The sequence below is a fragment of the Botrytis sinoallii genome (genome assembly GCF_014898435.1).
Source record: "Botrytis sinoallii strain Bc 23 chromosome Unknown BSIN_024, whole genome shotgun sequence".
Classification (NCBI taxonomy): domain Eukaryota; kingdom Fungi; phylum Ascomycota; class Leotiomycetes; order Helotiales; family Sclerotiniaceae; genus Botrytis; species Botrytis sinoallii.
The window spans coordinates 480410-505429 of NW_024066051.1; the positions used below are offsets into that span (position 1 = coordinate 480410).

At 45.2% G+C, this 25020-nt stretch overlaps 8 protein-coding genes across 8 annotated transcripts; 3 read left to right on the forward strand and 5 right to left on the reverse strand.

Moving 5' to 3' along the window:
• Window positions 1-38: 38 nt before the first annotated feature.
• On the reverse strand, window positions 39-2125 carry EAF02_010208 (uncharacterized protein; the record flags this gene model as incomplete). The annotated part of the gene is made up of 6 exons (XM_038906256.1): window positions 39-866; window positions 915-1025; window positions 1081-1872; window positions 1926-1935; window positions 1999-2011; window positions 2068-2125. The coding sequence occupies 6 exons, from the start codon at window positions 2123-2125 to the stop codon at window positions 39-41; spliced, it is 1812 nt and encodes a 603-aa protein (XP_038753983.1).
• Window positions 2126-5754: 3629 nt separating this feature from the next.
• On the forward strand, window positions 5755-8391 carry EAF02_010209 (uncharacterized protein; the record flags this gene model as incomplete). The annotated part of the gene is made up of 2 exons (XM_038906257.1): window positions 5755-5777; window positions 5832-8391. The coding sequence occupies 2 exons, from the start codon at window positions 5755-5757 to the stop codon at window positions 8389-8391; spliced, it is 2583 nt and encodes an 860-aa protein (XP_038753984.1).
• Window positions 8392-9673: 1282 nt separating this feature from the next.
• Window positions 9674-11131, forward strand: EAF02_010210 (uncharacterized protein; the record flags this gene model as incomplete). The annotated part of the gene is made up of 1 exon (XM_038906258.1): window positions 9674-11131. The coding sequence occupies one exon, from the start codon at window positions 9674-9676 to the stop codon at window positions 11129-11131; it is 1458 nt and encodes a 485-aa protein (XP_038753985.1).
• Window positions 11132-11873: 742 nt separating this feature from the next.
• Window positions 11874-12786, reverse strand: EAF02_010211 (uncharacterized protein; the record flags this gene model as incomplete). Its single annotated transcript, XM_038906259.1, has 2 exons — window positions 11874-12628; window positions 12726-12786. The coding sequence occupies 2 exons, from the start codon at window positions 12784-12786 to the stop codon at window positions 11874-11876; spliced, it is 816 nt and encodes a 271-aa protein (XP_038753986.1).
• A 1379-nt stretch (window positions 12787-14165) lies between these two features.
• Window positions 14166-15970, reverse strand: EAF02_010212 (uncharacterized protein; the record flags this gene model as incomplete). Its single annotated transcript, XM_038906260.1, has 2 exons — window positions 14166-15793; window positions 15814-15970. 2 exons carry the CDS (start codon window positions 15968-15970, stop codon window positions 14166-14168), a joined length of 1785 nt encoding a protein of 594 aa, XP_038753987.1.
• Window positions 15971-17035: 1065 nt separating this feature from the next.
• On the forward strand, window positions 17036-17569 carry EAF02_010213 (uncharacterized protein; the record flags this gene model as incomplete). The annotated part of the gene is made up of 1 exon (XM_038906261.1): window positions 17036-17569. One exon carries the CDS (start codon window positions 17036-17038, stop codon window positions 17567-17569), a length of 534 nt encoding a protein of 177 aa, XP_038753988.1.
• Window positions 17570-18124: 555 nt separating this feature from the next.
• EAF02_010214 (uncharacterized protein) lies at window positions 18125-20232 on the reverse strand (the record flags this gene model as incomplete). The annotated part of the gene is made up of 4 exons (XM_038906262.1): window positions 18125-18365; window positions 18419-19585; window positions 19636-19922; window positions 19972-20232. 4 exons carry the CDS (start codon window positions 20230-20232, stop codon window positions 18332-18334), a joined length of 1749 nt encoding a protein of 582 aa, XP_038753989.1. The 3' UTR covers window positions 18125-18331.
• A 2253-nt stretch (window positions 20233-22485) lies between these two features.
• Window positions 22486-24771, reverse strand: EAF02_010215 (uncharacterized protein). Its single transcript, XM_038906263.1, has 3 exons — window positions 24257-24771; window positions 23951-24214; window positions 22486-23900 (listed from the first exon to the last, which is right to left on the reverse strand). The coding sequence occupies exons 1-3, from the start codon at window positions 24504-24506 to the stop codon at window positions 22714-22716; spliced, it is 1701 nt and encodes a 566-aa protein (XP_038753990.1). The 5' UTR covers window positions 24507-24771; the 3' UTR covers window positions 22486-22713.
• Window positions 24772-25020: the final 249 nt, after the last annotated feature.

A 25020-nucleotide genomic window follows, 5' to 3' on the forward strand; every position in this document is an offset into this window, starting at 1 on the left:
TTGTCGTACGTGTGACTTTTTTGACTGTAGCACCTCCCCTATCCCAGAACAATGTTCCACCCCTTGCTATCACAAATTTCCCGCCAATCCCCATCCTCATATATTCCTTTGTCTGCCCTAATCCAAACCTCTTGCACCACTTCCCAAGCTCGCAAAATATTTTGCATTCCCTGTCTCCTCTCTGTTCCCTTAAAAGCCTTCGTAGCTAATTCCCTATCCGTTTCCGATTCAGCCTCGCATGCAGCCACGAATAATGGCCATAATAACGCAGACATTGGTGCATCATCGCATAGCTCCGCAAGTCCGACAACATTGGCACAAGCGATTAGTGAAAGATTTGTATGCTTTTGGACCAAAGGATGGGACCTGGGGTGAGATTGAATGGTACGATAGAGATATATGAACGCGGAGTGACGATATGCTTCGGCATTATTAAGGATGGTTTGCATACGTGCTTCTTCGGGAGTAATATCATACTTCGAGGAAGGATCGTCTTCTTCGTTGTTCTCCCTGGGTGAGGAAGGTCCTTTAGCCACAAAACTTGGCTTCCAGTTCGTAAGAGCCATTTCTATAGCCTGAGATGTACTTTCTAATTCAGTCCGCAAAACACTTGCTTTACTCAATTGATTACCTTCAATTGCGGATTGAAGAGAAGATTTGTAAGATAGCAGGTGTGCAAGTCGATGAATGATTGGCCATAGTTCTGTCGAAAGACCAAGGAGTGTGTCAACCGAATCTAATGGTGAATTTTTGCTTGCCTCATTGGGTGAAAATGGTAAAGGAAATGGGCTTGCTGTAGGCTGCGAAGTAGTAGTTGGAGGTGTACCTAGAGAAAGAGCTGTAATGACATCGTAAAATCGAAAGGCCTATTCTGATTAGAAACAAGCCCGTATGATAATCAGCGAAGAACATACCCGCTCGAGAAATAGGCTTGTCGGACTCGGTTCCTGATGTCTAGAATCCATAATCGTCATCGCTCCTTTCAGATGACCATGTACAATACTCGAGTTTCCGCGTTGTACGAGCTAACACATGATTAATTTGCGCCATAATAATTAATCCGGGAGTAATATGACTTACCACTTCGTAGTAAACGAGTAACATTATTGCGCCTAAAATTTCTTCTCTATTTGCCTGATCGTTTTGTTGAATGAGCTTTGCCAATCCTTGTAAAGCGTTGTTGTGAAAATCCGAAGATTTCTCTTCATTTTCCACCCCCCTATATTCCATATGTGCACTACTCAATGCGAATATTGCATTCATCACTGGTGAACTGGCGTGAGACAATGGTAGAATAAGTTGCCGAAATGGATTGCCCGTATCTTCTTTGAACACAATGAGATGAGACAGAGTATTGCAGAAATGGTCGACGAGAGCCCTGCGGTTTCTTCTCTCTGCAAATTCTAAAAACACTGGCGAACAAAATTCGAGAAGAGGAGATGCAACCGGGGAAGGAGCAATCATTGCTAAATCTGGATATTGGCTTCGTGATCGAACCAGTATGCTGCCAGAAGAAGCATTGTCATATGGATCCTCTCGTATTATTTCTTCCACTTCGTTGTCATTATCATAAAAGCTTCCCCAAGTAAAGTCCGACTTCTCAGAAGTTGCAGATAGTGGATATTCCGTCGTTTCCTCCCAACTGTTTGGCACATCTTCTGCGCTTTTGTCTGTAATTATGCTAAGCCCTTGCGAATATTGTCGCGGCCATCGTTCGCGATCGGAGCCTGGGGAGCCATATTCGAGCGAGAGGGCAGATTCCGCATAGGACGCCCTTCTTCGTTTTCGTGGCTTTACTGCTTCATATTCGCATTGCAGACCTCGTTCTGTACACCTATTGCATTGTGGACGTTCTTCGTTACACTTCTTTTTCTGTGGTCGTTGTTAAAGACTTGCATGGGTTGATTGATGGTCAGATTCCGTACCTTTTCCTTACTATGTCACAATTAGTCTTACAACGCAAGTCAATCACATCAACTACAAAATGAGGCAACTCACCAATGTATACATCCTTTTATACCAATCCATATTAGCCATGATCATCCGAAAGAGTGAATGGACACTCACCAGCTCTCGACCTTTTCTTAGGAACTTTCGGGGGTGCTTTTTTGGTATACAGAAGCATACTAGCGAGGTGTGCAGAGCATAAGGTACAGATAAATATATACTTTTCGAATATTTCACCGAAAGCCCTCGTTCTATGTTGCAAAAACTGAGATCAAAAGGCCGAGCTGAAGGGATTGAGTAAAATAATCTCGAAATAATGTTGGAAGTCTTCTTGCGCGCGAATGGTTGCACTACATCTGACAGAAAGTTACCAAAAAAGATTTCCAGTGCTGCAGGTGACAGACAGGCCACTGACATAGCTGGGGAGGATCAGCGAGTGGGAAACAGCGTGCGGGGTAAAGGCCCTTGCTGGTGCCTCTTGGATCCTTGCGATGCTTCGTCGGGATCTCTTCCTCTTCCTTCAACAAGCATCGGGCCAAATTCCCTAAAGAGGCATCGGGATTTGATGAGGGTTGGATACGAGATTCAAAGTTTTGAAGTGGAGATTCACCCACGGCCGGCTCGTTGGTATTTGTATGAATTGGGTGATCAGACGATAGAATTTCATTTGTATCATGCACATGCCATGCAGATATCCTGGTTAATGCAATCGGTCTCGGAGAAACTTTTGGTGATTCACCAAATGCCTAGGTAGACATGATTGGTATGATGGCTTGGGTTTTCAGCTGGTAGCTAGTTGCCATTGGTCCCTCTCCCTATTGTATACAGGACATAATACTCGGGACTCATTCATTCACAGGGGGTTTTGCAATTGAACGGCGGTGACGCTGGTCACAGATACCTAATATCCTCGGTTATCACATTAGGTGGGCGCTCGAGCTCTGTTACTCTCTGTGATTGATTCAATCATATGCGGTTTTAGGTTGCGGGAAGGTCTCTGAGAGTATGGAGAATCAGGGGCACCATTTCAACGCTCCAAGTCTCATCCATCTTCTATGAGCTGGCTACTGGGTGCAACCTAAGCAAGTCTCGAAGAGTCGAGCCCAACAATCCAAGATCTTTCATATGAGATTATCCCATCTACTCCATATCTATTTATCTACTGTCGGCCACCTTGCAAGTACCTGAAAGCGAGGTTGCACAACAGAGAACATGATACTGATAGGTTCACAATTGGATAAACCCCGGTTTGGGGTAGGACAACAGATCCCCCGCGTTTTTTGATATGGCGAGTCCGGAGCAAAGGGATCGCATCGGGATGATCGTGTTATCAGAAAAGTCAAAGATGATAGATAGCACGGCCCGGGACTGTTGTACCGACACTCTAATATATGTGCTTCCATTTGTTGGATCTCTGATTTGTGTGAAAGCCGATGAAATTGCGTCTACATAGGAAGTGATTGATTAGTCGAAGAAGTGGCGAGTAACATCGCATATCACGACTTGGGAAAACAGTTTCCTTACACTCTCAGTGCATAGATAGACAAGTATACCCACTATCCAGATATTGTAGACAGCACAGGCGTATCACATGGTCGGCGTAGCATGAGCCATAGATTGACTGTGAATCGATTGAGAATTTACTACTATTACTATTACTATTACTATTACTGTCATCAGGTAAGTGTACAATGTAGTGAAGTCTTAAGAACGGGTGTGCTACCTAATGAATAACCTGAAGCTAATCGAGTATTGCTACGTACCAGTTCGTAGATTGGAGTTATTTGGAAGATTTGTTATTGATCCATGGAAGGTTTCTGATCTAGAAAATTGCCAATTATTCCATTTATTAGAAGATCGCCCGAACAAGAAGGAAATCGTAAGCTTGAAACAATGTTAAATTCAAATTCAAACGTTATTCCAAATTCTCAGAGAAAATTCTAGATAATTCCAAATCAGTAGACATGCAACAAATGCAGAAATGTCGTTTGATCACAGGATTGTCACGAGATAGCGATATTGACTGGTTAATCCCTATCATTCCGTTCAGTTTTGGTGATGTGTACAATAATAATAAGTACTGGGTAAGCACATGCTGTACATTTCATCACAGTGGGACATTTTTAGAGCCCCTTCATCGTTCTCGTCTAATATACCTAGGTAATTGCAACAAGATTCTCCGCACCATTGTCTCCATTGCAATAATATGTAACTGCGATCTCTACTTCCTGCCAGCCTCCCAGAGGGATCTTAGAGAAGCGATAGCCATTCTATTGTTGCCAAGATTGAATGAAAGCAAATACAAGGTCATTATTTCCTAGTTATGTCACGACAATGATTGTACGACAGCTTAACATCGCCAGTGAAGTGAATTCAACTTGCGATAGAAAGAACACTGAGCGTTCGCTTTATTATTTATTATCTTTTGGCGTGAGTGCTAATTGAGCGGTTTGATATCAATTGACGAATCTGCATCGCAACAGAGGCGGCTCGAATTGCAATCCTACCAGCCAGCCCACTTTCATATATAAGATGATTCTCCACGAGCGAAGGGAACACAACGACTGTTCTTTTGATACGATGGGTGAACTCACTCTAAATTCTAGAAGGATATGAAGCTACCAGAAGACTTAAGACAACTCATATAGGTAGAGTAAAGCACAATGATTGCAAAATCAGGTTGTAGTTGTGGATACCTACCTAGTATCTCTTCACTGTGGCTTGTACCTTGTGCGATGAGAAGAGAAGAGAAAACTTGGAACAATTGAAAGTTCAACCAACACCTGCACGCATAAGAATTCGAGAGACAGCATCATAAATTCATAAATTCATGATCACGCTTCCATGGATTCCAAGGTTCTTAAATGATGTCAAGCCGCCACACAAAGTGGCTGAAAAGAGGGGCAAATTAAAAATGCGGGGACAGCCTTTTTATACCTGTCTCGCCCTGTAAAAGATTCTTGACTGCAGGCACCACGGCAACATCAAACAGATCATTTGCGGGTCCCTGCCAACTTTATCTCCCATTTACCCTTTCTAGCCATTCTTGTTGATTCGATTTCGACATCTGGGTGACATTTTGTGCATCCTCAAATAGTATACGAGTCCACCACGAGAAGTGGGATTCATCATAATTTGCTGGAAGCTCCCGATGTACCGGTAGATCTTATTCACCAGTTTCATCATCTCTCACGAGAAGGGAGGTAAAATGTCATGTTGGGGGTGACAGTTGGTAATGAGTAGGATGGGAATGCAGGATTTCCTAGGTACTTGCATCAATGCATACTAGGTAGGTAGGGAGTTCAACTGAAAGCTAACCTGATGTGGAGAGCTTCTTTGAGATCAGACCTTGATATCAGCAGCACAATTCACTCCACCACGATTTGGTCGTTTGTTGCGCCATCTTCCAGGTAACTTTTACATCATTCCACGCGTTTGCTAGCCAATCAGCCAGCATTTCAACTCGTTATGAGACAATGAGACCATGCTACAAGAGAATGTCAAGCTTTCAGTGGATAGCAAGTTGTGGAGGCTGACGACATCGTTCATATCGAAATCTACCCCTCAATTACCTTGATTTAGCTTGTCAAATACTTGTCAAAGACGCTTTTGGACCAAGTACAATGATACAAATACTTCGCTGTTGCCGCATTACTCTTGACTTTCCTCCCATATACAATTTACTTCTTGCTTAAGATACCCCTTAGTTTACATACAAACTTAATCATCGCACTTTTACGGACATCACCAACCAATTGAATACATACATACCATATACTACAATCAACAATCTTCTAAATCACAATCATGGACAAGCTCAAGGCACTCCTGTAAGATATTACAATCTACCACTACCAATTTGACAAATGCTAACCTTTGAATAGCCACGGCACCACTCCGGAACACGAGAAGGAAGTCAAGGAAGAAAAGAAGGCCGAGAAAATTGAGCAAAAGGAGGAGAAGAAGGCTGAAAAGCATGGAGCTGCTCACTCGAACGCTGGCGAAGGAAGCCATCTCGCAAAGGGTCCCCACTCTGAAACCCACCCACCCGCAGTCACCGATGCCAGCCATGCATCCCACACCACCCACGCGAATCCTACATCAGCAGGTCTAAGCCATACATCAGGAGGACTTGCCCAAGACAACGTTCCTCACAGACCTAGAGACTCTGAATTTGGTTCAACTGCCACTGGACCAAACACACATGCTCATGGCATCGATTCCGCAACTCGCACAAATGAAGCCGGGCTTACAGGACACAACACTAGAGACCCTCTCTCATCACACACTGCTGGTGTTCCATCAAACACTACTTCTGGCTTGGGTGGTGTCACTAGCATTCCTTCAGGAAACGGTTTAGATACTCATGGTAGAGATAACATCGGCAGTCACGGGAATTCCCACCTTGGCAGAGATGCAGCCATTGGAAGTGGAGCAGTTGGTGCTGCAGGGTTAGCTGAACATGAACACCGAAAGCATGGAAATACCAGTCTTGGATCTCATCCAACTCATGGACATGCTGAGGGCTCTCACGGAATACATAACTCGGCTGCATTAAATGCCGCTGACCCAAGAGTCGATTCAGATTTGGATGGAAATCGTCTTCCAAACAAGACTTCATCTGGTTACGGCACTCAAGATGCTTACGGTACAACCACAACTGGCTCCTCAGGACATCACTTAGGTCGTGATGCTGCCGCAATTGGCACCGCAGGAGCTGTTGGAGAGGGCATTCATAATCATAACAACCAACACAGCCAAGGTGGTCTTCGAGGAACTACTGGACCTCATACCACGGCGACTGCAAATCTTCTGGATCCTCATTTGGGTGGTTCCGGAGTTCGTACTGAAGATGCTCACACTCATCACGGACATGGCCCCAAATCAGGCCTAGTTGAAGGTGGTGGCGCTGAAGAGGCTGACGGTGTTCATGGTAGTAAGGGCACTTCTGCTGCTGCTGGCGTAATCCCAGTTGGAGCATATGAAGCTGGCCATGGACATAACACCACTGCCGGACCACACACGTCCAACTTAGCCAATAAAGCAGACCCACGAGTGGACAGCGATCTCTCAAAGCAACAAAACCACCATTATGGACGTGATGCTGCTGTAGCTGGAGCTGTTGGTGGAGCTGCATACGAAGCCAACAAGCATCATCATAACTCCGCTAACACTACCGCTGGTCCCCACTCTTCAAACATTGAGAATAAGGTTGATCCAAGAGTTGATAGTGATCGCTCAAGAGAGCAACATCACTATGGACGAGATGCTGCTCTTGCTGGTGGAGCCGGTACTGCCGCATATGAGGCTAATAAACATCACAACACAGCAAACACTACAGCTGGCCCCCATTCCTCAAATCTTGAGAACAAGGTTGATCCAAGGGTCGATAGTGATCGCTCCAAGGAAGGTCATCACTACGGTAGAGATGCCGCCCTTGTAGGAGGCGCTGCGGGAACAGCTTACGAAGCTAATAAGCATCACAACACTCACGGCCTTGACCAAAAGCCTGTGGGTAAAGATCTCGGGGATAAACTCCACGGCGCTGAGAGAAACCGTGGTGTCAACGGACCTACCGGATTCCCTCATGAGAGCGGACATTCGGTATCAGCTGGTCCGGTAGGGTCTGGTGTTCCAGGAGCTCCTCGTGGAAATGTTCAAGTCTCTGACAACACCCACGGCCATAATCCAAACGTCGAGCCCCCAGTTCATAACTCCACTGGACCTGATCATATCTTCACTGCTCCAGTCATGGATGATCCCGCGGCCAATGCTGCTCTTCGAGAGGGAAAGATTGATCAACATGAACATCGCCCTGGAGATGAAGGAGTTAGAGGCGTTGGACGTGATCACGGTGAAGATCACAGCTTCTCTACCGGTGGCGGACATGAGCACAGCAAAAGCAGAGGATTAGAGAATGAAGGTCACTCTTCCCCATTGGGCAACACTTCTTCAGGCTCTGGGTTGAAGCACGATAATCTAGCCGATCATAACACCACTTCTACTGGTACCACAGGTTTGAGCCACGGTTCCGGACTGACTGGCCACAACACCGCATCCACTGGCACCACTTCCACTGGCACCACAGGCTTGAGCCACGGCTCTGGGCTCACTGGTCACAACACCACTTCCACTGGCACCACAGGCTTGAGCCATGGCTCTGGTCTTCACGGTTCCGGTTTGACTGGTTACAGCACCGGTTCTTCGGGTAACAACGTTACTGGTTTGAAGCATGACGTTGGTTTGACTGGAAACAACAATACTTCTACTGATACTACAGGCTTAAGCCATGGTTCAGGTCTCACTGGACATAACACAACCTCCTCTGGTCTCAACCATGATTCTGGCTTGACCGGATCAACTGGTACCCATGGCCTCTCGGGCGAAAACAGATTGGGAGAGACTTCTGAGTTTGGAAACACCACCAACAATCGAGTTTTGTAAATGGAATCGACAGGCAGGCAAGCGGTCGATTGAATGATATTATTCATGTGATTTATGATTATTATGATGATTTAATGGTTTCTTACATTGTCTTATGCGGGCTTAAGGCTTTCATGTATATTAGTTAGGTTTATTTATTTATGGAAAGGAATGGAATGAATATGATGATATTTACAAAATCATGAATTTGCAAAATGAAACGTGATAAATTGAAAGTGTTCATCGAAAGTTGGTAGGTAACTTTGCATGAAAAGATTTAAACTAGAGCAGGCGAATTCCTATCTAGAATCAAGAAAGAAGTCCAAGTATCTTTCATTCTTGATAGTTGAGACTAGAAGTTTAGCTAGTTTCCTTTATGGAACGAAATTTTTATACTAGTCAATGATATCTAATAATGACGTCGTTTCTCTGTAAACTTCAATGTTTTTCCTCTACCCCTTCTCTTGGATCTAGAACTTTGGAAGTTTCATAAGTGTGAGGTCTTACCTCCCTAGTATATGCATCTGACGATCACTTTGGCGCTAATATGGAATTGATCTTCTTCACATACTAACCTCATCGTCTCCAAATTCTCTTCTCCATTATTTCCTTTCATGTATATACAGAGGATCTACCTATTTTCATTGTTAATCTTATATATTTCCCGTCTAGAAGATTGGTATACTGCAACTTTCATTCCGCCACTTACATACCTAGGTAGACACGCAAAGTTAAGCATGTATAATCTGTTACCTCGTACAGGGAAAGATAATGTGTATCATAATTCGTGCTATTTAATCTCCTCGCCATATCTGTATATACTTTTGATCTTGGGTCTGTGTATTCCGTTTCGATGGCCGGTTTATTGGTTACTTTCTGGGGCGCCGGTGTTGGAGGCGATTTTGCTTGCGGGGGGCGAGAGGGAGAGGGATAGGGAGGTTGGTGATCGGAGAGAGAAGGGGGAGTTTGATGGGATTAGGAGTGCGAGGATTCTGCGGCATTTTCCTTTGTGGCCGCTGGCTACGACGCTGGATTTGATTTACTGTGTTTGTAGGACGAGTTGGCTTTTCTACTATCTGTTTGCGGGGGTGTGTTGGGGGTGTGTGCCTCTTGTGTGTCTGTTCCAATTTCCGGGGGCGGGAAAGATGTTGCGGAGACAGTTGAGGAGGGTGTTGTTGGTGAAACGGTTTGGGTTGCAGTTTATTGAGGATCGGATTGGGGTTTTTGATATTCCGGGGTTGGAGATTGATACCGAGGTGGATGGGTTGATGGTCGTGCGGGGATGACATTAAGGTTGAGTGCGATGAGTTTGGTGGTTCATGGGGTGGAGGTGGGGTTGAAGATGGTGGTGGGGGAAGGGGAGGAGGAAGAGGAAATCGAAATCGGGATTGCGTGTGAAGAGGTGGTGGTGAGGTTGGGGAGGGGCATTGAAGTAGGAGATTGTTTTGTGAGTGTGAAGGGTGGGGAGGGAGAGTTGAGTTTCAAAGATGCGGAAGATGGGACTGCACGGAAGGGCGATGATGAGAAAGGAGAGAATGAGATATGGGAGGTGGATTCGAAAATGTTGAGAGCTGTTAAGGGGAACGAGGTGGAATTTGAGAACGGGATTGGGAACGTCAACGTCAACCAAAATGAGGCTGGAATGGTAAAAACCGATATGATCGACGGACATACACCAGTAGATACAGATGTGAAAGAGGGCATCAAAATTATCAGAACCATCACTCCAGACGACACCGAAGCAGCCAACGAACAATACAACAAGACCATCGAGATGATCCGCTCCACAAACAGCATTGAAATCTGCCGTCAAGAAGTCCAGCACCTCGTGCAATCCAAAGCCGAAAGAAACTCCCACAGCACCGGCAGCCACGAAACCGTCAACGAAAACAGCAACAATGATATCCGCGCCGCAATTTGTTCTCAACTCCACCGCCAACCATCCATCACGCACCCCCCATCCCGCTCCATCAAAGTCACCACACTCCAAACCCTAGCACCACCCCATATCCGCGCCATTCTGCACCGCCTCCCCATGCTCCTCCGTCTGCTCCTCCACCCGCTAGCGCACTTCCACCCCGTGAAAATCTCCTCCCTCACAGCCACCGGATCTGGAAAATGGATCCAAGAGATCCTCTCCACAAAACTCTTCAAAAACACCACAATTTACACACCCCCCTCCTCACCCACCTCCCCCATGTTCTCATCCGCATCCTTCGCATCGCGCAGACCATCCGACCCCACCGCCGCCGATGACGAGTCCGCCATTCCCAAAATCCAACAACGCATCAACGAGTGGCTCTTACCCGCCAATTTCGTGCTCCAACTGGGTTCCATTACTGGTCTTGCACAGGTCCCCTTCCTTTCCACATACGATATCCACTGTTCGCTATCCAGCAGCAACATACAAGTCTACCGCACTCTCCCCTCCACCATTGCATTAAAACAAGTTGTGTGCCTCGGGGGCGCAGACGCCACATTTGCGATTCCGAGTTTTCTGTTGCCGCATCATGAACATATATTACCCGCTCGAGCTGCCTCGTTCAAAAGAAGAAGGGAAGAAAACGGAGATGGGAAAGTAGACCAATCTACCGAAGAAAAAAGAGATGATGGATCGAAAGAAGATGAATGCGTAGTTCGCATAGCAGCACATGCACAATTACCCATAGTAATGGATCAGGAGCTATTAGATTGGCTGGCGAGTGTTGTGAAGGCGAGTAAGGTAGTAGAAGTGGAGAGGGAGAAACGATGGATGGATTGAGGAGATCCACGGATTTCGGGATTTGGTGGGGTGGTGAAGGGAGGGGTGAAGGATGTATGTATTTCCATTTTCGATTCTTGTTTCTCTCACCCCCTTCTCTTAAATACTTTATTTTGGCCAGCTTCCCACATTCCACTCCCTTGCCCCTTTTTCTTCTTCTCGGTGACTAATTGAATCTCGTGATGAACCATAAGGCTCATAAGGGAATGAAGAAGACGCTTGTCAGCGCCACGGTTAACGATAAATGGATCGCCAAAATGGTAGGGAAGGTGACGAAGAATTGGAAGAGGCGAAGGGAGATATCGGATATGCGGGAGATATCAAGGTACCGCTGGGACCTTATAGATTAGGGGAGGAGGCAAGAAAGAGAGGAGAAGGAGATAAGATATTGCCTTGAGGAATGGAGGGAAAGGGTGAGGTGTAAGATTATTCTAGTGAAAATGTAATATAATTTGTATAGAATGCCTTCAGCTTGGTATACTGGGCAGTGAAAAAATTTGCAAGGGCTAAATATATGCCCAACATCCATCTAAATTCTAAAATGATGGCAGCAGCTCCCTGAGCAAGCGACCATATATAAAAATGCGCAGATCGTTGCAAACAGGCCTTAGAGACATGGCCTAGATCCTCAAATTAAAAGTTCTCTTTGAATCATCCAAATAATCTCTAAATGACAAACTTTATAGAAACCATGATCTTACAAAGCTCCCTCAAATGCGATCTCCCATCACATCATACCACATCACAAACCTTCAGCCTCTCTCTCCTCTCCCACAGCGCCTGCACACCACTGCACAAATCCCGCAATCTCATTCGAGACCGTCGACAACCTAGGAATATCATGACCACCCCCATGATTCCAAACCTTTTTCTTTCCCGCACAGAAGCTCGCCAAATTCAGACCCGCCAACCGACGGGGATCTTTCTGCCCATAAATATGAACGGTAGGGATCTGTATCTTCCATCCCTCAGGAACTTGTAATCCATATGGATTCTCCATATCTATATTTTCCACATTCAGAATTGATGTTTTCTCCGCCTTTGTATTCCAATAATCATCTCCAGGCTTGGCCGTTTCGACCGAGTTCGCGGTTGCGAAGAGTTCTTTTACAGATTGTGTTTCCAAATCTCGTGTCAAAGATGGAATCTCAATACCCAGATCTTCGATGATAGGTAGTGGCATGCCTCCACAGATAAAAATGGCACAGCTGAACGGTAGAGGAATATGCGGTCGTGTAACCTGATGATCTAGCAAGAACCCCGCGACGAGCGCACATCCTTGCGAAAAGCACATTACACCATCGTAGGGACCATTCTTATCAATGTGTTCTTGGAGGTACGAGTAGGATTCGCGGATGGCGGAGGGATCTGAGGAGTGGTAATAGGCGTAATATGGAGGGTTGAAGAAGAGTGATACACCGGCTGCGGGGGGAGATGTGTAGGGACCATCGAGGAAATCGAATGTATATGAGGGGGGAAGAAGACGGCGGAATGTTGCTGGGAGGTATGCGTTAGAATATGGGTTTATATGGTGGGATTGTATTGTAGGATAGGAATTTGGGTGAAGATCCCTGGGGAGGAGAAAATATCATACCAGATTGAATAGAAAAGATCTCAGCACTTGTGCCTTTTCCATGTAAACATAAAAACCTCATATTGTCCAAAAGTTGGGATATTTCGCACACTCAAAATAGTTCAGATAGACGACACAAAGTGATATTGAATCTAGATATCCAAGATGCAAAAAAGGAAAAGGATACTGGTCTTGTCTTATATACAATTATCCATTATGGCAAAGCACACAAGACCATTGAATCGCAATAGAAGACCTCGGTGCTCGGTGCCCGATCATGTAGTCACTGTAACACCGCATCCCACATACTGACTGTGCTTGATGTGCTGTGCCAGCCATACCTGACGTGCTGTAGCGTGTTATCAGTAGAGGGATTCCTGCCTTGGATTGTGTTGAAGAGTATGACGGATGCAATTACTTTTTTCCATTCATTTGGATGTCTTCTTCTTCCCAATGGAGAATTCCATTTGTGCGATATACACTTGAAGGACCTTTTCGGACGAGACAGTTGTATTCGAGCATGAAATATTTGGTGGTTCAGTGCTGTGCTCTCTCTGTAGAGCATCGATATCGATCAGATTCCGGAGTTTGTCAGTGGACCTTGATAGGATGGATGTCTGTGCTGAGCTTGAATCTTAGTGGTCGTCGCGTCGCAGCTCAAAACTAGTGGGGGTCAACAAAATCAACAAAACATACCTATGTACCTATGTACCTAGATCTAGACGACATCTTCACAAAACCCCTTTGCTTCGCGTCCCTCTAGAAAGCACGGCATACCCGTATATTCTTCCACTAGAAAAGCCATACAGTACCTAGGTATCTCCTGATGTCCGAGAACTGTGTGGTTGAAGATTACCACTTCGAGTGAAGGGCTATTTTTAGTGATTTGGTATGGGCATCGGAGTCGCGGAGTGTTGTGTTATGGCCAGCTCTTGTTGATTCAGAGTGTGTTTGTGTCTATGAATACCATCGTGGCTTATGAGAAGAGCTTGTACTGTGTGTTACTTCGCGATACCGTATTGATTCTTACTTGATGGGTGGATAGTTTCATTCTTCTATTGTGATATCACCGAGTAGTGCTTTCTCATGGAGCTTTTCATGACTTGGACATGTTTGTGTTGAAATTTTACATATATTAAACTACCTACGAGTACATCATGGAAAGTTCCAATATCTACATATCTCCTAATATATGTTACCCCCAAACCTTCCGGGTATCCTCATCCTGTCTATCTTGAAAAGTATACACTTCAATGCCCCCTTATTCTCAACAAATAATATTACTACTGTGGCTTTCAATCAGATCGGAACCTCTATACTTTCTTCCACTGCTGCTGTAGATCCAAGGTGATACGCAAACTATGGAAGGTCGTAAACCATGAACCCTCGCTTGGATAAAGCATGAACTCCCCTCTGGTACACTGGTTCGAGACTTGGAGGAGAATCGAGTGTGCTCCATCTTTATAAGTCATCACTTGTTCTAGTTTCCACTAGCGAATGTCCATAGTTCCAATAATATCGCCCCTTGTCCCAGTCCCGAAAAAGCTTTCCGCTGGCAAGTAATGCTCGGCGCTCCGACCTTGAAATTGGCACGCTCAGGACCAAATTTTGAATCGAATTTCTTTTGAATATTTCAAGTCCATCGCTCCACGAGCCACTTATGAGATAGATATATTGTATTCTCATTTCTACATCTGATGACTTTAGATTGTCGATGAATGTTTCTAGCTCTGATAGATGAAGCGGTACAAGGGACAAGTATATTGATCTGAGATTCGGCCATTTACGACTGGTGAGAATTGCTCCCAAAGAACGCGCCGATGGATCCTGCTCCAAACCTCCCAGCCCCATAGCGTCGCGCGATAGATGGATGTCAATCTTTTCTAGAGCATTTGTGTTCACAATCGCAGAAAGATATTTAGCCAGACCATCTGATTCCGTGGGCGTCCACTGACCACGTACATCATCTTCGTCATATATGCAATGAAATTTTAACTGTTTTAGCCGCTGTGTCGCAGCTGAAAGTTCTTGGAAGTCCTCAAATGAGGCCAAAGTTCTGTGATCGTCGGGACGTTTTATCTCAATACAGATGTTTTCGAGAGATCTGCCAGCCTTGTGGATAGCACCTGGCAGCCTAAGAAACATCTGAGCGGATGGCGAGCTCCAGCTTGTATCGGCTCGGAGGTATGAACGGTCATCATCCTCAATCCCAAAAACTTTGGATTTAATGATATCGTCGATAAGTATATCCTCGTTTTCAGAATATTCAAACAGGTATTTTGATCTTGAATAAAATTTTGAATAAAGGATGTAATCATAAAAACCATCAACTCCCCTGTCGCAAATGCGAAGTGCTTTTGCCCTTGGCATTCGAGCGACCGCAGTGCCAACGCCCTCCAGAAATACGTTCTCTTCTGATAGGAATTTTTGTTCTGCATGGAGATATTTATACCGCTCATAAGCTTTGCTCCAGAAGGTTTGACTCCAGCTTTTATTAGTGATACTGTCGCCCGATCCATATATACACCGCAGATATAACTCATCAATCATCCTGGACTCTTCTCCCTCGTCTACCGGAACTGGATGATATTCCACCGTCTCTAGAGTTTCATTCAAGTACCCTAACTTATGGTGACGGAAATTCTCAAAGCTATCGATCGACATGCGGTCCAAGCAACGAGTAATGACAGTTACTCTTCTAACACTTTTGCCGATAGTAGGATGACGAGAGATCATATCAAGGCGCGCAAGGGATTGTGCATCCAATTCAACACGCACGGTAGGAAGAAGAAAGGGTGAGGCGACATTGCAAAATCTTCGGCATACTAATCGTAGACTCTGGATCGTTTTTACGCTGTCTCCAAATTCCATATCCCGTTTGGCAAGCGATTCAAAGGTCATCCATGTCATCATTCGACCATGGAGGGTAGAAGGAGGCTCTCCGAGCTGTGGCTCTGCAAGAAAGCCTACAATCAACTCCAGCAACTCATCTGAAAGTTTGAAAAGTCTTGGCTGTTGGACGATTCCCCGGCGCGATAATAAATTGTCAAAGTTTGCGATAGAAGTATCTAGTGTGCTCACAATGCTTTCTCGTAGGTCATTTAAGGACGGGAAGAATCATCCTCGGCGCCTGCCTGCGCTCCACCACCTTCTCCAAGATCCGAACTGGCATGGAATCCTGGTTCTTTCGATCCAAAATCGAATGAAGTATCTCGCAAGGACTTGGATAACTCCAGTTCCGGCTGGCTCTCTATTGAATTTTCCATCTCAAAATTAGAATTATACAACTGGCGGTCGAGTAAATTGAGAGAACAAGTATCCGTCGTCGAACAAACGTCTTCGTTTCGAGACGTGTTTACAAACTTGTGAGATATTGACGAGCTGTCTCTTCGCAATGGTGTATTAAAAAGCTTTCGGGATGGCTACAGTGACAAGACAGGTACAGTGACCTGTAATTGATAATGTTCTTGGTAGGACTATCTATAAGGGAAGAAGTATATGTGAATTGGCTATGCGTTCCTCGATGTTGTCGTTCAAATAGATAATAGATTACAAAAGTTATATTAAGTACAACGATATGGGAGTAATACACTGTATGCTCTTAAATCAAGAAGTGGGAAGGACAGATCGTTTTATATATGAAAAAATTTGAACAGGAAGCTAAGAATCGAGCTATACAAAATAGTCTCCTTTCAGCGCGAGGAAGCCATCACTACCCACTTTAACACGTGCTCCTCCTCCTAACCCTACCCTAACCCTTAGATCGTCACTCCCCAATACTGCAATCTGGCTTGAACATGGTGGCTTCCTTGGGCGGATGCGACTTTGAACATTCGAATACGTCACCCAAAGATTTTCACTTGCCATCCGAATTCTGTTTACCTGTTATCTCAACTCACTTTTTGTCCTAACCCCCTCCCCTATTTTTGGGATACCCACTCGATGCGCCAGCAGACGACATCCCTCTCCGACTCACAAAGAGCCATTATATTTCAATGACTCCCTCAGTATGCAAAACGAATAGAACGACAGGACTGGAGGAAGTCAATGCACGATGGTTAGCAAATGACTCCTCACTGGACAATTCTTTCTAAACCAAATGGATTATTCGACACGACTTAGTGAAATGCGTCACGCCAAAGAGCAAATGACTCTTCGCTGAAATTTCCTTGTGAACAAAACAATTTGATTTCCCCCAAGTACTCTTTTTTCCCCTTCTTCCATACCCTCTTTACAAACACTCAACATTTACAGAGAACTAACAACAGATATCCTCACACCCTTTCCAATACAATAGCTTTCCAAGCACAAGTACAAACTCGGTATTCATCATGTCAACATCCTCTAGCAAGACCTCAATAAACATAAACCTCAACCACCTCGAGGGTAACTGTCTACGTCACCCGGTACTCACAGACCCCGCTGAAGCCATCATCACCGCTCGCTTCAACCACGGTTTCAACCCAGACTTTCCCATATTACCCCTATGCATGCACTCGAAAGACAGGGATGTGAACAAGACGCCAACGGAGCTCAGTAGAGATGACACCAACAAGGGTTCCAGTTTCTATTCCGAGGGGTGGGAATGGAATAAAGATGGGGAGGTTAGTTGGGCGGTACTCTCCGGCTGGTGCCCAGCGTGCAAAAAAGAGTACGAGGAAGATTTTCTCGAAGGTAATTCGCGCGTATTTTACATCACGGCTATGCTGCGTCGACACTGGATAATGGTAGGGGAAGAGAATAGAACGCCACGGGGAAGAGAGGAAGCAATGGAAGTAATCAGACAAGCCAGATCGAGAGTTGACAGCGAATACTACGATGAGGTTCGAATTTATAATATTGCCAAAACGAGAGTTTACACATGAACAAATTGGAGAGAGCGCTAGTCGAACACATGACGGCGAACAAGGAGACCATGGTGAGAACACAGGGTAGACTTTGAACATTTATATTGGAACAACAATCGAAGGTCAATTCTGGCCAAGCTTACGAGTCGCTCTACGCCTCGAGCAGAGATCCGGAAAACTACCGGATGTACGGCCCAACTACCTACCCGGCTTCCAACCCCCCTTTAACGCCAACCTACGTATCTGCAGACAAATGCCCCTCAACGTACCTCGGAGAACGGCGTTCACAACCTAGCAGCCTCCATAGAAGTCAAAGTTCTCACAAATCCGCGCACGGAGAGAGACAGTCCGGAGAAGCTCGCAGCAATAAGAGTGTAAAAGCTCACAATCAAACCATGCGTGCCTAAAGCTCATCCGAAATACCTCGCAGACACAGCAGTACAAGATCTCGTCGTCGAATCGAATCTGACATCGAGAATTGCGGAGCACCTCACACCAAGGGTAGTGCAAGATCTTCTAGTCCATCCAACTTTTAACCCCTATCAACCTATAAGATAGGCCCAGGTCCACTACCCAGCATTTGGATCATAAGATAAGAGGGCGGGGGAACCTTGATTAATATTGGGATTTCGTGTTTTGTTTATGCCTGGCTTTAACTTTCCTTATGTATACTTCTGTTTTGCGAGATGGGTCAAGCGGTGTGATGAATGCCTTTTACATCATGATGGACTGTGGAAACCCAAATTCATGTGTACACTTACCATACAATTTAAGCGTGATTTAAAGAAAGATTAAACCTGCTCTCATCTCCTTCCTACGTAGAGTTAGCATGGAGATTACAACATAAACGCCTTTGGCGGAACTTACAAGAAGAAATGCGATCCTATTATCGCTGCCAAAACCAGGCCCACAAACCCGGATTCCAAACTTATTCCATCGGAAGTTGTTACAGTTGAGGATGCGGAGCCTAAGCTCGAACTGCTTGTCGAAGTCCCAGTTGAAGTTGACGTTGCGTTATCCATACTCATGCTAAAAACGGGTGTTGTGGGACAATTTGCATCGTATAACGATGGATTTGCAGCATTTGTGCCAGTCTGGTTATTATATGCCAACCTAATGAGCGTATCCTCTGCGGCGTCATACTTTGGCCATCCGTAGTTCGTCAAGCCATTTTCAGGATTCTTGGCGAACGCAGCCCATGCGCCACGCATGTATTTTCCGATTGCTATCTGTTCGGTTGTCTCGGGAGGATTGGCAAGGTTTGTATCAAAAAGGAGGGGGATTTCGGCGGCATGCCATGCACCAGCATTAGGAACAATCATCGTGTTGGGAAAGGAGCCAAAGTAGCGATAACGCCATGTGTTAACATTGGCTTGGGTTGAGTAATTTGCGCGGTAACCACTCGGGCAAGTGAACCCGAGTAAATCGATAAGTTGGGCAGCTGCATCTGAAGTGCTGACTCCTTGAAGCGCATTTGCGGTGACAAATAGAACGGCTTCCTCATCATTGCTTCCAATTAAGAGGGGTTTACTTGTGAAGTTACCGGCTAAGGAGCGTTCAGTGTAGTTGGAGAACACGACAATCTCATCGACGGTGGGCAAGAAGCTTCCCAATATACCAAGAGATCCAGGGGAATCGGTGGTGGCAGATATCCCGCTGAGAATTTCCGTTGTACTTTTGGTACGCATACAACTAGTAACGTTACTAGCGGATGCGCCACCACATCCCAAAGCTTGGCTCACATTATACCAGGCTGTGGTGACATACTCAGCTGTGCTTGGCAGACCCCAACTCTGTGCTGTGCCAGACTCTTGAATGAGACCAGCAACAATGGGGTCTTGCACCCAAGCATAGTTGTAGAGATCGACCGATGCTGAACCAGCACTTTGTCCAAACAGAGTGATACGGGATGCATCACCACCGAAATTCTCAATATTATCACGAACCCACTCAACGGCCAGCCTTTGATCTAGGAGTCCCACATTAGCAGGACTGTCGGGGCTACCCGAAAACCCAAAAATGTTCAGTCGGTAACTAGTTTTCAATCAGCATAATTCAAGAGTCTGAGAAGCTTGAGGCTTTACTTGAAGGTTACCACAATTACATCCTCTTGTTCCACAATGTATTGTCCATTGTATGCTGGGGTAGCGGAAGCTCCACCACTGAACGCTCCTCCGTAAATCCACATTAATACGGCCTTCTTCGAATCACCAGTTTGTGGTTTTGTCCACACGTTTAAGGTCAAGCAATCCTCACTTTGTGCCGTTAGGTCTCCAAGTAGGTTCAGTATTCCCAACCCTGTTGAAGTAACATCTGATTGCGCGACGACGGTAGCATTATAAGTGGTAGTTTGGGCGGGACATGTATAGCCCTATCGTTGTATTAGCAATTGTCAAATGCCTTTAGGAAGTTCTACTTACAAAGCTGGTACCATTGATAGTCGAAGTACCATTGTACGCAACTGGCGCAGCAAATCTCAAGTCTCCAACAGGTGGTTTGGCAAACGGAATACCTAGGTACTCGGAAACTTGCGAGTTATTTAGACTGGGATGTCCATTGACTGGTCCACTGCTTGTCTGAACAGTTTGTCCGACGGTCCAATTCGACTGACGGCTCTCCAAACGAGCGGAGGCATTTGCAGATACTGCAATGGCAGAGATCGACAATATTGAAAGCTTCATATTGAAATAAAGAAGGAAACAAGGAAAGAGTGAGAGATGGTGATACAAACGGAGAGGATGAGAGGAGAGAACAATAGACGGATCACAAGTTAGGAAAAGGAAAGGCCATCTTATAAGAAAATGCTTACGACAGTCAGGATGATGTTTACCTGCATTTAGAATTCGACTACTGTCTACCTTTTGGAGAGAAGTTAGAGGCTACTCAGATCTAGGCAAAGGAGCCGTCATGTTCAGCATCTACGAGTAATGGCGGTAGTATGGTACATCGTATACTTCGTGTTGCGGCTTCCAAGTTCCCATGAGTGCTCTTGCCGAGACCACCTATCATAGTGGCTGGGCGTGCAGTAGTCTTATCTGCATGACGGGTCTAGCTGAAATGATCGTTCTTTGTCAGATGGATCAAATGGATGGTATCGTATGTGATTGGATGGCATTGGAGGAAGTGCTCCAACGCTAGTCACGTGTCGCGCTTGCACATCAGACACCTTGGTTGACCTTACTTTTTTATATGTTTTAAAGTGCGTGCGGGCGTGTCAGAAACCTTGATTGCTTCTCGATGTCTTTTGTACTACGTTCGCTGCCAATCTTTGTGTTACCCGCCCATTGATATCGAAGGATGCCGTCATGATTGTTAAAAATACACATTTATTGAGTTTATGTCGATGTTACTTTGCACGAGTAGATGATAAATGCGGTCTCGTGTTTTACCCATCACCCGTGCGCCAAGAAAATCAAGTCTGTCCCAGTCTAACGACAACTATAATCCATTTTCCAGCGCTCGAGCGAACGCCTCCACGTTGTTCTCTCGTTTGTTCTCGTCGCTCGCTTTTATCCCTCTTATATACGAGCTTTATCTGAGCACCGAGCTATTCGTGGGTTGACACTAAACCCCATTATCTACTAGCACACGGAAGGAAGGAGCCAGCCTCCGCTAACGAGATGTTAAATCCATCCCCGATTGCGGGGGTAGCTCTCCTTTCAAAGTTTCAATGATCGTTAATTGACATCTATAATTTTTAATTGTTCTAAGATAACAATGTACCGAGCAATAGTCAACTGGCGCTCCATACCGGTAGGTTGGTTATTGATGTTGATTAGGATCTTACATGTCATCTCGCAAAGTAAGTGCTTAATTGTCCAGAGACATGGGAATGATATAAAGAAGAACTTCTATGTTGCAACAGACTGATTTTTCTTTACTCCTTATCACATGATACACAACAGAACGCTTCGATGAATTCCGGTCGCAAAAGAAAGAGAAAAAGAAAAGAAAAAAGAGTTCATCATCCCGGGGTTTCCTTGATCAATATATAATGCATCATTTCGGGAACTTGTGAAGATCCAACCTCCCGTAACACAAGATCCGCGAAGCAACTTTATCCGAGATTTTTCTCCGCCGACAACTTCAAATCGGATGCTCGTTTTGAGCATTACTATGGACTCTTCTCACACCGCAAGTCACAGCCCCAATAGCCATCATCAAAGAATCGGGATTCACGCATTCACTTCCATTCGTGATCAAATTATCCACAGGAGAGTCATCTTGTAGATTCACAAACCTAGTCATTCTATTCTTCAGCAGATTGCGATGTTCACCCAAGAGCTCAATTCTCCTTCACCCGTACCTGTCCCGTATATTTGACATGTAGCATCCTACAGAATCCATCACAATACCCAGCTGATATCTCAAACATCGGAAATCTATGAATATCATCACCCTCGTGCATACTGTTAAACTTCAATGCTCCCCCTAGACTGATCACCATCCTTGTTGACTTATTTGACTGACTCCTAGATTCCCAGCTCTCGGCTTGTATTCCCCCCATACATGTCCATCCCATTCATATCCTTCTCCCATCACCACAACCACAATACCAACACCAACCCTCAAATCTGTCACTCCAATCTCATCACTCTATCCTCATTATTTTATCCTCATCACTCCAACCCCACCACACCACACCATCCATCCCTATCCCATTTACCCTCAACAAAAAGCTCCTCATTCCAAACTTCCATCCAATACGCAAAATCCCCCGAAACTTCCTCTACCAAGAAAACACCACCAATACACAACCGAGCCAACCGACTCATATACATACAAATTTCAAACACCAGAATTCAAATCAAAACACTAAGTCTCCTCTGTCGCGAGTGAGATCCAATCTAAATATTCATATCACTTCTATAAGACTGATATCACACCATACTCCTATCCTCATATCTCGCGATGGATTGCGTAAAGTCAGATCAAACATCCATTATTTTATCCTTGAGGACGGTAAACAAAACGAAGGCAATACCGCAACTATACCGGGTTTACTCTCACAGCATTGTACAAAAGAATCCGCAGCCATCTCAATTTTCCCTGTATTCTATACACCAATCCCGAACCCGGAATTACAAACCCTAAATTACAAGATCTGATCTCTCCATTCTTCCTATTCCCTCCACTCTCTGAATCACACCCCACCACACGCGTTACTCACCCAGAAACCCTCTACTCAGATTTCTCCCCCTTTCCCCACTAACAGCATCCAATCTCACAGCCACCAACACACATTCCCACTCCGCCTTCCCACTGACCAAAGCCTGTCCTCCCACTCCCACTCCCATCCTCGCTCCTTGCACAGCACCCCCATGATTTTGAACCCTCAACCTCCACTGTCCCGATTTCACAATCCAGCTTTCATCTTTCATTGATCCTGGACCTACATCCATATTTACCGGAAGCGCAATCCCATCTCCTATTCTCCTCTTCTTGCTACTTCCTTGACCACCCACACTAGAATTCTCATCTGTAGCCCCATTCAAATCAACCACCTTCCCATCACACACCACCCCACAGTCTTCTCCAACAACCAATCTTACCATCTCCTCACTCAGTCCACTCTTGCCCGGACTAGCTGGCTCGCTGCTCGCGCCACCATTTTTCATCAATAATCCCAAGGGCTGCTTAACTGGCAAATTGAGTTTCGTAGCAACCACCTCCAACAATCTACCCATCCGTATTTTCGTTTCTCCGAAAAATTCCAAGCGCATAGTATCCCAGTGAAGCAATGTAGCCGAATCACCTATTTCGAGAACAAGCTCGGAGGGCGATGAATCGGCAAAGGGGCGTTGATAGTTTACGTATCCTACAGATGATGTTGGGGATGGGTTTGAAGAGGTGAGAGGTTCAGTAGAGGGAGCAGTAGATGGGGATATATTTGTTAGGACAGAGAGGCCAGATTGTCTGATATCCGCGAGTCGAATTGTAATTTCTGATTTTTTGCGCAGTAGATTATAAGAAATGGAATAAGGAATCAATTTTTGTTCAAGACCTTTAAGATGGAAATATCGACAATCCCGTAAGAGTTCAGCACGATGTTCTGGACTACGGATTTCAAGTGGGTAGCCACGGAGAAGATGAAGAATTTCGGAAAATGTCTTTGAAGAGCGGTTGGGTACTGATGGGGGGAGGATAGATGGTGGTCGAAGAAGACCTTCTCTACTTAGGCCGGGAAATATCTCAGTAGGGGAGCTGAAGAAGAAGAAACTGAAGCCCAGGGAGAAGTAGTTTGGACTGTTTCCGGGATCAGAAAATATCTCGCGAGGAAACTGGAATTCTCGATCTCCAACTGTTATGAAGATATTTTCTTCATAGAGCTGAGAAATCAACCTTGGTACTGTCTCATGTTAACTAAAATCGACAAGTAAAGGGGAGGGAAAGACGAACATGAATAGAATTGAGCATCGGCAAATAATTTAACAAAATGACTCGCATCCCTTGGTGCAACATGGTATCCTTGCAAATGAAGTGATATATCTTTGAACGTAATGGGATCCCGATCGATATAAAGGGTCCTGATAGCTGTATTTGGATCTTCTCCTCTCTCTTCCGCTGACCTCAATTGACATTGAAAATATTGGGAAAAGTATGAGGGTGCTCTAGGTTTCTTAGCTGGTGTTCTCATTCTGAAATTTCTTGTCCATCCAGAATCTTATCCTCAGCAAGAAAGTGCAAAGAAGGAAGAATACATACCATCAGAACTCAAACTAGCACCACTCAACCGAAAAAGTTCCGTCCCGATTTGAATCGGGAAAACCTTTTCATGGGGTAAGAAATTCGGAATGTCTGGATTCAAAATTCTTGCCTCTGCATTCCTCAGTATTCCAGGAGGGTCTGCCATTCTTGAGGCTCCTGATGGACCTGAAGCACCCGGCGGTGTGCCTCTCGCAAGATTCGCCTCTCCGACGCCATTGCTTTGCGCCATCGTGGCTCTCTGATCCATACTTTCAATCCAATTATCCCAGCTCTTGCTCTACCAACCCTTCAAGCCTACAAATCCACAACGTATGCCTGAACTGTGTTTCCACGCAGAGACAATTGTCCAAAAGTTGCACGTGATCAGAGTGCCGGAAAAGAGATTCCTTGGGCTAAGATAATCCGTGAATATAATCAGTAGATGCACGATTGCCGCGTAATTTCAATTGATGAAACGAGGGTTATCTTTGAATTGCAACAACAGAACGTCTCGTTCGGTGTGTTGATCCTGCCTGGTGGCTTGAGACAATGGAAATGAAGCTCAACTCGGAGATAAAGCTGATACGCTAGCCTGAACTAGAAAATACCCGATGACAGATCACATGACTCACACATTGCGTACGACTGTCTCATCATCTTTCAAGGTTTCACTACATCATGGAATGAGATCTAGCAGCATTTAAGGCGGCGGCATTTCCGACGATCAACTTGTCAATTCTGGATGTCATGTCTCAATGTGCAAAGACTTCAAGGCTAAGTGT

What these genes read in the sequence shown, in the direction of transcription:
- EAF02_010215 (XM_038906263.1), bottom strand. Translation starts at nt 24,506, where the DNA reads ATGGATCAGAGAGCCACGATGGCGCAAAGCAATGGCGTCGGAGAGGCG. An exon ending in TGCTAGTTTGAGTTCTGATG is followed by an intron (nt 24,215 to 24,256) that starts GTATGTATTCTT and finishes GCTGAGGATAAG; the next exon opens with ATTCTGGATGGACAAGAAAT. An exon ending in CGATGCTCAATTCTATTCAT is followed by an intron (nt 23,901 to 23,950) that starts GTTCGTCTTTCC and finishes AACATGAGACAG; the next exon opens with TACCAAGGTTGATTTCTCAG.